The 14,299-nt window shown below is 37.2% G+C and overlaps 1 protein-coding gene across 1 annotated transcript; it reads right to left on the minus strand.

Moving 5' to 3' along the window:
* Positions 1-8,758: 8,758 nt before the first annotated feature.
* LOC105681603 lies at positions 8,759-10,983 on the minus strand. Its single transcript, XM_012392357.1, has 2 exons — positions 10,690-10,983; positions 8,759-8,896 (listed from the first exon to the last, which is right to left on the minus strand). The coding sequence occupies exons 1-2, from the start codon at positions 10,981-10,983 to the stop codon at positions 8,759-8,761; spliced, it is 432 nt and encodes a 143-aa protein (XP_012247780.1).
* Between the last annotated feature and the right edge of the window lie 3,316 nt (positions 10,984-14,299).

Genomic DNA, 14,299 nt, shown 5'->3' on the forward strand with positions numbered 1-14,299 from the left:
TTAATTTCCTTTTCTTTAAAAAGTTTTGTTTAAACACACCTTATCTATCAAAAGTTTGCAGGTCCTTATTTGTGTGCATTTAATTTCTTTCCAACTCCTATACGTCGCTATACTCTTGAATAATTTTCAAAAAAGACGTAACGCGCTTGCACATTGCATCGAACAAGAACAAATTACATTTGTCCTGCGGCGGAAAAAGGAATTCCAAGAGGAAGGAAAGTATTTCGCTTAAACGAGAAAAAAAATGATTCACGAGCGAAACTTGCCTACGCCGGCTATTTCTGAAGTAAAAAGGTAAAATTCATCGCACATATAAAAAAACAAGAACTTTGTATTCTATCACCGTTTCATGATCAGAAAATAAAAGGAAAAGGGAAATAGGGAAAATGTTAAAGAGAACAGAGAAACTTGCCACAAATGAATTCTAATTCTACCAAATGTCCAAATTGGACAAATTGTGTATGTAAAGAATTAAATAAAAAAAAAGACAAATGAATTCTCAAATACCTTTTTTCTGTTCATGTTTAGAATCGCAATCGCAAAAATTCCAAAAGTCTGGTTTACATAACGAATCCTTCTATCTTTTTCGAGAGTGGTGAATCTTTCTAGGAAAAGTACAATCGTTAAACAAACGGTCCTGCCGTTTATTAAATTTACAAGTAAAATAAAGATTTGGTTTTAAATTCAAGTTTTATTTAGATAACAAATCGAAAAGACAGGATAAATAAAATTTGTTTGAGAGAAGAAAATAGCATTTTAAATTAAACTGTCCTTTCCTTTATTACATTTATAAATAAAAATTTATATTACAAATAAATTTTTGAAATTGTTGCGTGAAATAGTAAATGTTTATATCTATTTGTATAGATGTTATTATCTTAGTTTATTGTTTAAATGATATGGAAGTATGTTATTATTATTAACAATGGTTTTTCATAACATTCACTTATTAATCTCTTACTGTGCTCAAAAATAAAAAGAAAGAAACAAAGTTAAACTTAATATAAAAGATAATTAACTATGTAATAGATAATTTTGTACTCTTTTCTTGTAATTTTATCTAGATTTTTGTACCGACTTCAGAAAAGAAGGAAGGAAGGTATCTATGATCAACACGTATACTTCTTTTTTTAACTATTCTTTTTAATACTAATATATTGTATGTGCTTTTCCAAGTTTTTACTCCTTTTTCTTTAAATTCTGTTACAAACACGTTTCAAGTTTCAAGCTTTAGCTTTTATTAATATGTTTAGTATTAATAAGATTATTTTTATAAGCTCAACATTATTATTATATATTCCATAAAAATACTTGACTTTCTTTAAACAACCTTCTTTGAGACATATTTTTCACTTTACCTCTGCGCATATTTTACTTTACTCTCAGGACAAATAGTGTGAAGATTTCTTGGACAGATATTTTATTAAATTCTTAGATGGCAAAGCTCCTGTATTATGATCTTTAAACAACAAACATTTATAATATAATCTGGTAAGGACAATATGTTTTTGATATTTTTGTGATTCTTGTAAATCACTAAATTATTAAGTGTTTCATATAATTTTTAAACTCTCTGCAATTTTCTGTGACTTAGGTATTTTAATTGGAACCCATATTTTATATTTTTAACGACAAATTTATTATATCATTGTATACAACGCACACTTTCGATTTCACTTTAGTTCAAGTTTCTGAAATTTACCCAATTATACTTTCTAAGCTTCTTACGATCGTTTTTCTTTTAAAATCATATATTTCATTTCTTACATATGTACTTCTCGTAGTAAATCTTTAATTTCGTAAGTCATTCTATGATTTTCTTTGTTGAATGTAATATTCTATAGAGATTTACCTCTTTTGTGATTTATGTGTGTGTGTGTATATGTGTCTTTGGAAATTATTAATCGCTAGATGCAGTAGAATATTCCGTATCCGAAGCTCCATTATTCGAAAATTTCGCTATCGGAACAGAGTGTCTGTTAATAGCAAATATCTTGTCCTGTTACAAACTCTACTATTATACATTGTATAATATATTATTATACTTACCATTATTATACTTGTATTTTAGGTAGAAAATTATGAAGAAGTCGTACTGTAATGATTTTATCCTTTATAATGATAAATGCTGCGCGTAATGGTGTATTATAATTCGATTACATTTTAAGATCAATATGTACTAATAAAACCGGCATTTGTTATTGTCAAATCTTGTAGAATTATTTTATTATTAAATAAGCTCTTTATTTTCAAATCCTCTGATTTCTGAATTATAAGATAGACGATGGATGAGCCTCGATCAGACCATTGAGCGAGTCAGATATATTTGTAAAATTTTTTTTCATGTACACATTTTTTATTTATGTAATTTGTACTTTACAATTTACGCAGTTAGATGTATTTGTAAAATGAACATCATCGTTCCGCTTCAGTGGTTTAGTGCACAAATGTTCGTGAAATAATTGTTTGGCTACATTTACGAATTAATTACAATTAAGGAAAGCAACGACATTTGCTGCGCACCAGGCGGGTCTCATCTGTAGATAGCACAAGGAGCATCGATGCTTCTGACTACACAAGTTAAACAAATCAGTCAATCCAGCGAAAGCTGTGGCAGAAGATGTATGCGTAACGTACGCGGCGTTTGTACCGTAGATTGTCTTATTCCCGATTAAGGAACAAGCAATTGTTATGGATACAATCGATGACGTTTTCATCAAGGAATGTACAATGGCAATCGCTAAAGCAATTTCTCCGGTTAATATCAGATTAATGTCTGTAGAATCTGGAACGGTTGAATTTGTACGTATCTTGTTAGCCAACAACACGCAAGTGATATAGTATGAATCTTTCCTAGACTAATTATTGGTTATATATGATTAGACCTTTCTAAGATGCAAATAGATAGTCTCCAAGTACAAATGCAATTATTTTATTCTGATTCTTTTTATTGTTTATTGTATATCATACAAGTCTTTTGATCGAAACGAAGTGAGTGAGATCTGCCCGAAATTGATCGATCAATTAGTTTTCCATCTATCATACACGTCAATTCAAAAAGTTAGTATAAGTAATAAGAAGAATAGAAATGTAAAAAAATTACATATGTATTTCGAGACTATATTTACATCCAAAAGAGGTCTCATATAACTACTGTAGTTGAGGTAAAAAAAATTCATAAAAGTCTCTGCTTCTACTGTTGTTACACGAGAATCTCTCCCTAATGTAAATATCAATATTGATACTCACGTTTCACTGTTTCGTATTCGCTCATTTTCAAGGTTAACCACATTACAGATGTTATCAAATGTTTATCCAATTATTCATCATGCCTACGATCGGAAAAAAAATTTGACAGCTACGGGCATAAGGTACACCTCGCAAATAATATTTACAGGAGTAAGTATGAACGAAACGAATTTCTCCCATATTTTAAGTTCTTAACGACTAACATAGAAATTAGTGATATAACTAAATTACCCAATTGTATACAAATTGATCGCGACAATGTTACTTATTGGATTTATATTTTAGCCGATAATCCAAAATGTTTCACTTGCAAAAAAGACAACAATTTAGCCAAACAATGTCCAAACGTTACTATAACCACAGAATACTCGTTACCCGTTAAGTCAGAAGATATTAGTTACGAAGAAACTGTAGCTATAGGTGACACTCTCGAAGTTGCTGAATTTGATGTCGACATTCACGGAGAAGATGACAAAAGTCCTCTGTCAAATATCGAGTCTTGTTCTACCAACATGAAAACTTCGAGCAATTTATATCTCTCATCAGACGATTCCGATACCAAGGTTAATCACGAATAGATTACTACAAGCAAACTTATAAATAGAAAAAAGACGATAAAAATCACGAACAAATGCAATTAGTAGCGATCAGGAACTAGATATTGAGTTTCTGAGGCCTTGTTTCAGTTAAAGACATTCTGACTCAACACGAAAATACTATTGTTTTGAATTACACCAACCAAAGCAATTTTCTTCTCAGCAATCTTAACCATCTTGACGTAGCTAGGAAGCTTATCGACGACATTAAAGTACTGAGCAACATGTTGCGGGTCGTCTATCCGTATCCCAAGCCTAACACATCATAATACATGATAGAACAGAGTAACTAGAATTATCAAAAAATGGGAAAATCGTACACTGACCAGGATACCACTCTTCAGCCAGCTTAATTACCTGAACACTTCTATTATGAATTTTCTTATCGTCATTGACTCCCTAAGTGTAATTAGATCGCTACAGAAACAACTTTTCGTTATAGTCTGAATAGATAATTCGTTGAAATAGCCAGGGTGTTGTTTAGGTTACGGAGTTGTTAATCAAGCGAATCCACTATTGTTAATTGCATTGGTTGCCGAATGAAATAAGCGCGAGGACAAACCAACGTATGGGTAACGAAGGGAATCCCAGGACTTGGGTTTTTGGGGACGAAATCAATGTATAGCTAACGCTGCGAGCTACAGGAATATGATATGCGGATGAACCAACGTATGGCTAAAGAAGGGAGCCGCTAGAAACGTTTAGTAGTAGGCTTCGTAACATTGTTTAATGAAACAAACACCTAGAGCGACAAAAGTATACTGTGGTAGCACTCGATCACGGAACTTTCCAACACCTTCGTAACACAAAGCGCTATACCTTTAAAACATAAGACCGACATGCCTAATGTACCATCGATATCCCTACGGTTCTTTCGCCGAATAGTCGGAAGATTGCATACGTGGCAACCGTCGCGGACATCTAATAAACGCGTGCGTAGTGGGGATATCGAAGTGCAACAAAGGAAAGGATCCGTTTGGTTTCAAACCAAAGATTCATTCTGCCCCGAGCTGCAAAGCGCCAAAGGTTAAGCGTCATAGCGAAGCAAACACAATTAGAGAAACGGATTATTGACTCTTGATAGTTAATTGTTAATAGTTTAATAAACTTCATTGTTGAACATCAAGAGTATTTCTTGTGGGCACCTTCACCAACGACCACCTTACTACCGTTGTGGGTTTCATGGATTGGATATTACGATTGAACAAAACGTTATATAGTAAAGAACAATATATATATATATATATATTCTATGAGTCGGGAAATAAAACTGCTGAGTGTAATAGTCGCGATATTTATGTTAGACTCTAAATCACAAAATAAGAAATTTCAAAAAGAATATTGCAACTTTAATAAAGTTAAGTTTCGATTACGACGGAGCAAGAATCTAATCCTTCTCGTTTTTCACACAAACGAGAGAGCAGAAGACAAAGAATAACGTGAGATAATGCCTAATATTCCCGTGATTGATCCGTGGGAATTTGTCGTTGTTTGCATGTGGTGTCAACTAATAAAAACTACACGAAGAGCCATTTCGTACTGGAGACTATAACTAAAGCTAAAACTATGCTAAACTACAGTCTATGATTAACTAAACTTATTCTTAAAAACGGGCAACTTTCGGTTACCACCTTCCAGTATATCCGTAACGCGATGTCTTTACAATAGAAGTAAAGAAGCTGGTAGCTACTGGACGAAGACTCGATAATGGGGTAGAAAATCTCGTTAAGTTAAACAATCGATACTTCGAAGTACCGAGAACTGGTACTTAAGCATCGAACTACCGAAGTTGAGTACCCAAGTGCCATTAGGTTAGGTACCGAGTATTTGGTTTCCAAAAGATCCATATTTGGGAAACGATATTACGATACTTGTTAAACACAAACGCTTAAACCGAACGAAGTGTAACCTCAAATAAATGGAATTTCTCTAGATGCTATATATTGGCTGCAGGTCGACCTTCTAAAGCTATTGGTAAATGACGATGTAAAAATCCATTATATTTGACACTATCACGAAGTCGGCCTATTGCGTTTTTTAATAACTATTTTAATAATATTCGGATTCAGCGCAATTTCTGCTGATTATTAATGTTGTTTATTACATTGTATAAGGAGGGATAATTTAAATAATTGAATTCTATGAATTCTTGCTCATGCCAAAAAGCAATTTAGTTTAAAGGATATTTTAATAAATTATACTTTTGAAGAAAAATAACAAAACTAATGAACATCTGAGATAATTTTTTGGCATGAACAAATAAGTACGTAGTTTCTTACATGAAATAATGAAAGTCGTGGATCAACGCATAAAAAATGTGATACTATTTAAAAAAACGCAGTTAACCGTCACATGTCTTCATGTGCCCTATGTAATTTTATAATAATGTAAAATCGCGGGATTAATTGTTTCATTTTGATTATGATTGGCTATTTCATGGTCTAAGAAGTAATTTGCTGTTTCCTTATTAATATTGTGTTATTTACTCTCTACCTTTTTTCGACAGATCTCCACTGAACCGGAGGTGTAAAATTCGTTTGTACTGGCGAAGATAAAACATTTCTTTCCATCTTGTACAATTATACGATATTGTTACAAAGAAACTATTGACATATTTTCAAGCTGCACTAAATGGTTCATATGTATTTTCGAAGAATAAGCAACACGATATTTAAATCATTCCCTCTTACACAAAGTAACAAATACAGACATAGTGCTACGCCAGGATATTGATATAAGTAACAATAGTCTTACTTGAAACCCGTATTCCCAGTTCTCTGATATGAATTGCTAAAATTGTTTCTTGGTACATTTCGTCGAATATAATGTACGAAGATTACGAGGTACGTTTGAAACCTAAGATCTGAGACACGAAAATGATTCACAGAGAGATAAAGAGAGAGAGAGAGAGAGAGAGAGAGAGAGAGAGAGAAAATTTCAAGGAAGGTCTGTTCTTGTAGGAATTCGATGCAGCAATTACTCGCGAATGCCTCGGCTTCAATTTCTCCTCGAGATACCAACCACTCTGGAACTAACAAAAAATCGAAGAAGTTTGTTTACGCGTGGAAAGATGGGATAGCGATCTGATGACGAAGAAACGAAGAGATTTGATGGAACTTTGTGAAGCTTCTATCTAGTAAATAATCTATGTATGTATGATAAATTTTCATTTGATAAAATGTACAAGTACTTTACATATGTCCATGTATTCGTATAAATAGAAAAAAACGCAATCGAAATTCAGTGAAATAAATATCTCTACGATATTGGTACAACGTATAGAAACTTTAGGATTATAAGAGTTGGAAAATGACACGTGAAAAAACTGTTAGAACAGTATCTTATTTTTAATAAATCTCTAAATATTAGAAGCATTATAGATAATACAACTTTGCATTATATACAACACAACTGTTGTTTCATCAACTAGGATGAGATCACGAATGCGGAATCAGAAATGTCTTTTAGGTAACAATGAGGTGATTGTTTGAATGTTGAGTGAATAATAGGAGGAAGACGAGTGATCAATAGGACCGAGTGGCGAAAGAGGGAGAGGGAGAGAGAGAGAGAGAGAGAGAGAGAGAGAGAGAGAGAGAGAGAGTAACGAGAATATGACTAAAATTTGCGTTAGACATTTTTTTCTGCACTAAACACTTATCTATTATAAGGCATTTACAGTAAAGAACACTAGACACGGTCACTATTGCAATAAACAGTCGTAAAACCAACCGACACAAATCAAATTTATAAGATATACAGGTTGGTTGGTAACTGGTGGTACAAGCGGAAAGGGGGTGATTCTATGCGAAAAAAGAAGTCGAAAATATAGAGTAAAAATTTTTTCTTTTAATTTTTTTTCCTTTTTAAATTTTTCAATAGAGACAACGATCTACAGTGAGATCCGTTATAACGTACCGCACGCGTACCGAGCGAAAATTCAAAGTCGATTTTCTCGAAAACAAAGCCTCAAACGAAAAATTTTTATTCTATACTTTCGACTTCTTTTTTCGAGTAGAATCACCCCCTTTCCGCTTGTACCACCAGTTACCAACCATCCTGCATAGTGCTTTCTGACTTTCATGACTCGACTAGTATTTGTAAGGGTATCGATTCATTTTAATATCGAAGTATTTGTAAAGAGATTTTCGAAACGTTAGTATTCATTCGGAGATTTGAAAAGGGTTTCTGAAGATCGAATATTTCGTAAATACAATGATTCAAATCTTACAAAGTGAACCTTGGATATCGTGCTTGATTCGGATTTATAAGCACATATCGAACCTTGTAACTATCCTATCCTCTGCAAAAATAAATATATCCTTATAGAAAGTTCATTCAAATCAATAACAACAGTCAGTCAGTCAACAGGCAATCAGTTCCAACATTTTCCCCCTACTTGCCGCGTCATTTTTCTACCATTCCGTTAGCTCACAATCATGCCACTCTATTCATTGTTGATTACATATTCATCCTTCTTTCCTCTGCCACATCGTAGCATCGTAGCAATCGTCGCCGTCGTCTTCGTCTTCGTTGTCGTTGTCGTTGTCGCCGTTCGAAAATCAGATTTCTTCACGCGATCACGTCGCTTCATTCGCGGCTGTTACATTGGCTAGCCTGTACTTGCAAATATGGTATGAGATGGTCCGTGAAAATTCGATTACCGCGCCAGCTTTCCAGCTGCATAAACAAACTCCATTTACATATTTTCTTTTCTTCTCGCATGCCGTGTTCTGTCAGCTCACGTAAATTCGATGCGTCATGCCCGCACGCAACAAGAATGAACGAAAAAGGCGAAGAAAACCGGAAGAGACGGCGTCCATGCTACCCTATGTAATCCCTTGGCGAGTGAGAAATACCTGAACGCTGCAAGAATCCTAATGAGCTGCTCTTCATTCCGCGGCTGTCAAGGGTGGCTAAATGGAAAATAAATGATAACTAGGACGGGCGCCGTGACGCCTTCGAGAAGACTCTTGTTTCACGATAGTGTTTTCCATTTGATGTTCTTTGGGTGGATTTTTTAAACATTTCCTCTGTTCCATATTAAACAGTGTCTGAAACACAAGTCATCAGTTATATTACAGGGAACTATTCACATTTTATTTAGTAATATATTTAAAAATTTTCCATGTATATTAATATCATAAGTGACCTTTAATTTCACAATAAGCTTTTTTTTAACGTGGTGTGAATCTTAAAATGACTCTGGAGTCCATGGGAGCGTAGTGTGAAGCTCTTAGACATAGTGAGGGAGGCATAGGTTATGTTATAGTTGATTATTCAGAGAGAACTGGTTATTCCGACTAGCTGAGAGAACAAAGCAAGTAAAACAAATGTGACATCACACAGAGAGACAGGTGACTAATCAACTCGCGGCACTACTATTTTACTTTATCTCTTTTCCTGCTTCATTGCTTAGGCTAAAAACATAGCGAGTCGGTTTAGGTCGCGGTGTATCTGATTATTCAGCTGACTGTCAAGTTAAGTCTGCGTAAAATTTACATAGCGCGATTGTTCTGTGGCGGCACTCAACAGCAAATACCACCACTCGACACTAACTTCCACCGGACAACGGTAGCGCAGTGGTTAACACCTTAGGTTACGAAAATCCCGGCGCTCATAGTCCGATTTTTCTTCCGCGCATCTAAATTAGAAGAAAAATAGCAGTATCCCAGCAGCGACATCTACGGCCAGCAGCCTACAAGTATCACGGACAACATTATACCACCTCAGTTTCGTCGACTAGAATTTACTTCGATTCGAACGACGGGCTAGAATACACTTTTTACTTTTCAGTTAAGAATAAATCAATTTTTTAATTGACGTGTTAGGAGGTAGTAAAGACAGTGAGAATAATAGTTCAGGAGTTAAATCATGGTTTTTAACAAATACTGTTTGAAAGAATCAATATAGAGCTCATTCAATTAACACGGAAAGGTTGGATTTTAGCGAGTTTTATTACTTATACATGAGGTGGTGTTAGATGTAAGTGCCCAAGAAATACTCTCGATATTCAACAATATAATTTATTTAACAATCAACAGTCAACAACCAACAATCAACAATCCTCGCTTTTCGACTGTTTGCTTCGCTGTTACACTTAACACTTCGCACTTCGCTGTTCAAATACGAATGAACCTTTGGACAGATTCTTTTCTTTTGTTGCCCCTCGATATTCCAACTACGCACGCGTTCGTTAGACGTCCGCGACCGTTATCGCATTCGCATTCTTCCGAATAATCGACGGAAGAACCGAAGGGACATAGATAGTACATCAGGCATATCGGCCTTACGCTTTGATGATATTACGCTTTGTGTCGCGAAGCCGTCCGAAAGTTCCGTCGTCGAGTGCCACCACATATAAGAAAATAAATTGTTCTGAAAAGTTTTATGAATATTTAAGAATGAACTCAGATACATTTAATTACATTGTGAAACTAACGGCCTCAAAAATGCAAAATCTAAAATATTTTTTCGTATTTTTAGATATTTACGGGTTGTGCGCCTTTTAGTCAGTCTTTTTTTTCGTGGAGGAAACCTTCATAGGCGCCTCGCCCCCTCTAGGGAGAGGGCACCGGGTAGTGCCGGATTCGTACCAGCTAAAACATCCACGGTGATCGTCCTGACGATTGGTAGAAGAGCCCTGAGGCCATCTTTTCATATTGCTGCTGGGATACTCCTTCGTCTTCTCCCTGATGGTGTAATCGGGAGTCATCCTTGGTTTATTGGGCCATTAGGAGGGACCACTCCTCCTGACGCCAAGCTGCCTAGGCCGTCGTGCAAGTCCGAAGGAGAGACCAGACCCTCTTCGGTGTGACGGCACTCTCGATGGGTGTTGTCCTCTTACCCTTTCTTTCTCAGCGCGCTCCTTCGCGAACATGACTTGCTCGCAGTAGGAGCGGACGGCGATGTACTTCTGTTGCTCCCTCAGCATGGCTTCTACGATCGCCTCGAGGGCTAATCTCTCGCCGATTGCGAGTCGTAGGACACGGCGCAGTTCCTCCCACGCCGGGCAGAACTCTAGCGTGTGCTGTGCCGTGTCTTCCTCTTTCTCGCAGTGGTGGCACGTACTAGTTACCTCCCGCCGAATCCTTAGCAGGAACTCCTCGAACGCATCGTACCCGGTGAGCACCTGCGTCATCCTGTATGTCAGTGGAAGCCCGTCACGATCTCTCCAGGCCTCCTAGGTCGGTAGGACCGCTATAACGGCCCAATGAGACCGCACCGTATCCTCGGCGTCGAGCTGACTACGCCACCGTTCCGAAGTTTCGAGCCTTGCCTTCCCCCGGACGTCGCGAACCGACTGGCCGGCAGAGGGCGTATCCCCGCCCGAGCACAGGCCCTGCAGTTGATGGTATACCGGTCGGAGCGCTAGGGCCTGGAGGTCGAACGGAGGAGACGCAGCCAGGACAGTCGCCGACGTATATGATATTGTTCGGTATCCCCTTACGATCCTGATGGCGGTCGTTTTATGAAGCCTCCTCAACAAGAGTAGACTGCGTCGACTTTTCATCAAATCCTATGCCCATCCTTTCAGTTAGTCTGGAAATACTTTAATGACTTCTAACAAAAGCCAAGCTGTGTTTTTCCTGATTCATAATGTAAATTATCATTTCATTATGTATAATTATATGATTGTACATCAACCAGACAACTTTTTTACTTTTTTCATAATAACATTAATCAGCACAAAAATTTTCATTAATGCGAAAATAAGTGCAGCCCGTTTTGGAATCAACCCGAATTTTAAAAAATCGGGAACATCTAAGGAATGTTGCCGGACTGCAGGTTCCATAATCGGAAATTAGCCAGACTGCTTCTTTCTGAGTTTTGCGATAGTATTGATTAGTATGTCAAATTTCATCCTTGCGAAAAGAGATCCAACGCACTTATATTTTTGACCCATCGATTCCATCGGAAATGAATAGCCAGACTATTGATTTATTAACTAGCAACATTAACTATGTCTAGATAAATATAAATGGTGTTTGGCAAATAAGTGTTAAAAGATATTCATTGTCTCTTGCACTAGGATGAAACTACGTTTCCTTAATCCACGTACAGTGTAGAACACTACGCATATCACCTAATTACCAAAGTGACGAAACAAGATTATTTGAGGTTAGTTAAAGCCACTAGTTAATTGAGTCTCCTCTCTGTGTGACGTTACATTTGTTTTACTTGATATGTTCTCTCAGTCAGCTGAATATTTAGCAATGACGTAGTATTCACTGTGACCTGAACCTGCTCGCTATGTTTTTATCCTTATCAATTAAAAACACCATTGTGGGGAATTCAATGATGGACACATCCGGTGTTCTCCCGCGCTACGGCCTCTTGCAATATCTCGCATCGCAGGAATTTCTCGAACTGGTCCAATGTATAAGCATTATACTTGCCAACATATTACAATCGTATTCCTTTACGGTTTAAAATATCCTCGCCGACTTCTCTCACTGCTCGAAAGCCTGACTCGTATGATAATAATCCCATAAACGTCACATTAAATAGTCCCTACAAATTTAAAAGTGGGTAGAAAATTTTAGTTGGATTCGCGATTTTTCGTTTTAACTGCGACTGCCTTTTACTTGCCATCGATTGCCATCTGCGGATTCTATTTCAAAAGAGTTTGTAACTAATGATAACAATCTGAATGATAATGATGACAATCTGAAGGATTTGTACAGTTAATCTCGCGGTTCGCATATTGTGCAAGTTTTGTATTGAACCTTTTATTAGATGTTTAGTTTGTACACATAAGTGTAAGTCTTTTTTTTTTATCAATATTCCGAGTGGACAGAAGAGAAAATTGCAAGAATTAAGGATTAACCAATTAGAAGAACTATTACGTGAACCTGATTTGGTGGTGACTGGTAGTAAGGTTGAACTGACTGCGCGTTTGTTACAAGCTAATCCAGGTATTGTAAAATCTCTTCCAGCTGGTACAGAGGAAGTTTATGCAAGACCTTTGAAAGATGCAGCAGCCGAAAGTTCTATAAGTAACTTGGATATGTAAGTTTTGGAAATGACGCGTGCGGAAATGACAGCCACGCAACGCAAGCAAGAGGCTCCATGCGCAAAAAAGCGAGAGTGAAACTCACAACATGGGCAAAAGTTGCAATTTACACAACCTACAGAGGGTGCTATTACTCTTTCCATGCTTCCGACGATCAGAATCAAGACGATTGCTGATCTTTTGGTTGAATTTCCTGGCGGACCTAAAGATAATTTTCGTAATTGGAAGTAATAGTTGAAATTACTGCGAGATACCGTCTGGAAGACAATAGTGTCAGAATTTTAATGGATTTATGCTTACGTGGAAAAGCGGCAAAATGGTTTCATTCGATCATTTGAGAATGATGGTTGCGGATCTCCTTGACAAGTTGTACGCGTTTTTTATGATCGACCAAGTAAAGCAACGTTACGCAAAGAATTCGAAAGACGAGTCTTTTTGCGAATATTATTTCGACAAAGTTATGCTGATGAATGAAGTCACCGTCCACCAAGAAGAACTCGTTGTTTTTATAATCGATGGATTCCAACCAGATATCTGGTTAAGAGATCAGGCAAGAACGCATCGTTTATACAGAAACATTTCGTTTGCCGAGTCACCTAGAAACAATCGAGACCGCAAGAAGGTGACAAACCCGTGGATTTCGAAGACTTTGCAAAAGGAGGAAACGTTTACATCCACGAGGGAAGCACCTGTACGTGCAACGGATACACCAGCGTGTACAAGGAAAGTTCGTTACTATAATTCTAACGAATTGAAATGAACTAATCTCTACGCGACACCGTGCATGCTCATGTGCGCTTCCGTAACCACCATGCTACGGCGCAACACGGCATCCGTCCTGCTCGACGGTTCCGTGATCTGAGCCGGCGCTAGGGGCTAGCCAATCCTGGATCCCACCTTGCTCTCTTTAACCTTTTTTCTGCACACAGAAGAAAAGACATACATGTAAGGACATTCATACCATGTACCATGATCGTACCCTTGATAGTTTTTTGGGCTATCAATTCCTGTGAGGAAAGGATTACTCCGAGCTGTTGTGGTCGTCACCTTGCATTGTGATCCACGGCTTGATCCGATCAGCAGCGACAACTGTCCAGTATCATCTTACCCCTTCCCGCATATCCTCTAGGTCATAGCGTTCATTCGGCAAAACGGTCCGAATCCGGGACGGTCCTTTGAATTTCGGAAGTAACTTTTGGCCTGCGCCCGTGACAAGTTCACTGATCCGCAGTACCAGCATTAGTTCTCCTGCGGTACACGTCTGGGCATCTCCCCTACTCTTGTCATACCGTTCCTTCTGCGTCCGCTAGTTCTTCATGATATGCCGTGCAACATCTTTTTTGACAGTTGGTTTAATATTTAAGTTGGTTTAATAAAAGGTGTAATATTTATCTTTATGCGATTACGATATCGAACGTTGGACCGGAACGAAAATATCATA

Source organism: Bombus impatiens, unplaced genomic scaffold (genome assembly GCF_000188095.3).
Source record: "Bombus impatiens unplaced genomic scaffold, BIMP_2.2 scf_1360, whole genome shotgun sequence".
NCBI lineage: Eukaryota > Metazoa > Arthropoda > Insecta > Hymenoptera > Apidae > Bombus > Bombus impatiens.

Bases quoted from the DNA above. Each gene is read 5' to 3' on its own strand.
- LOC105681603 (XM_012392357.1), bottom strand. From the start codon at position 10,983: ATGACGCAGGTGCTCACCGGGTACGATGCGTTCGAGGAGTTCCTGCTA. The intron at 8,897-10,689 runs GTAAGAGGACAA...CTTGTGTTTCAG, and splicing joins AGCGCGCTGAGAAAGAAAGG to ACACTGTTTAATATGGAACA.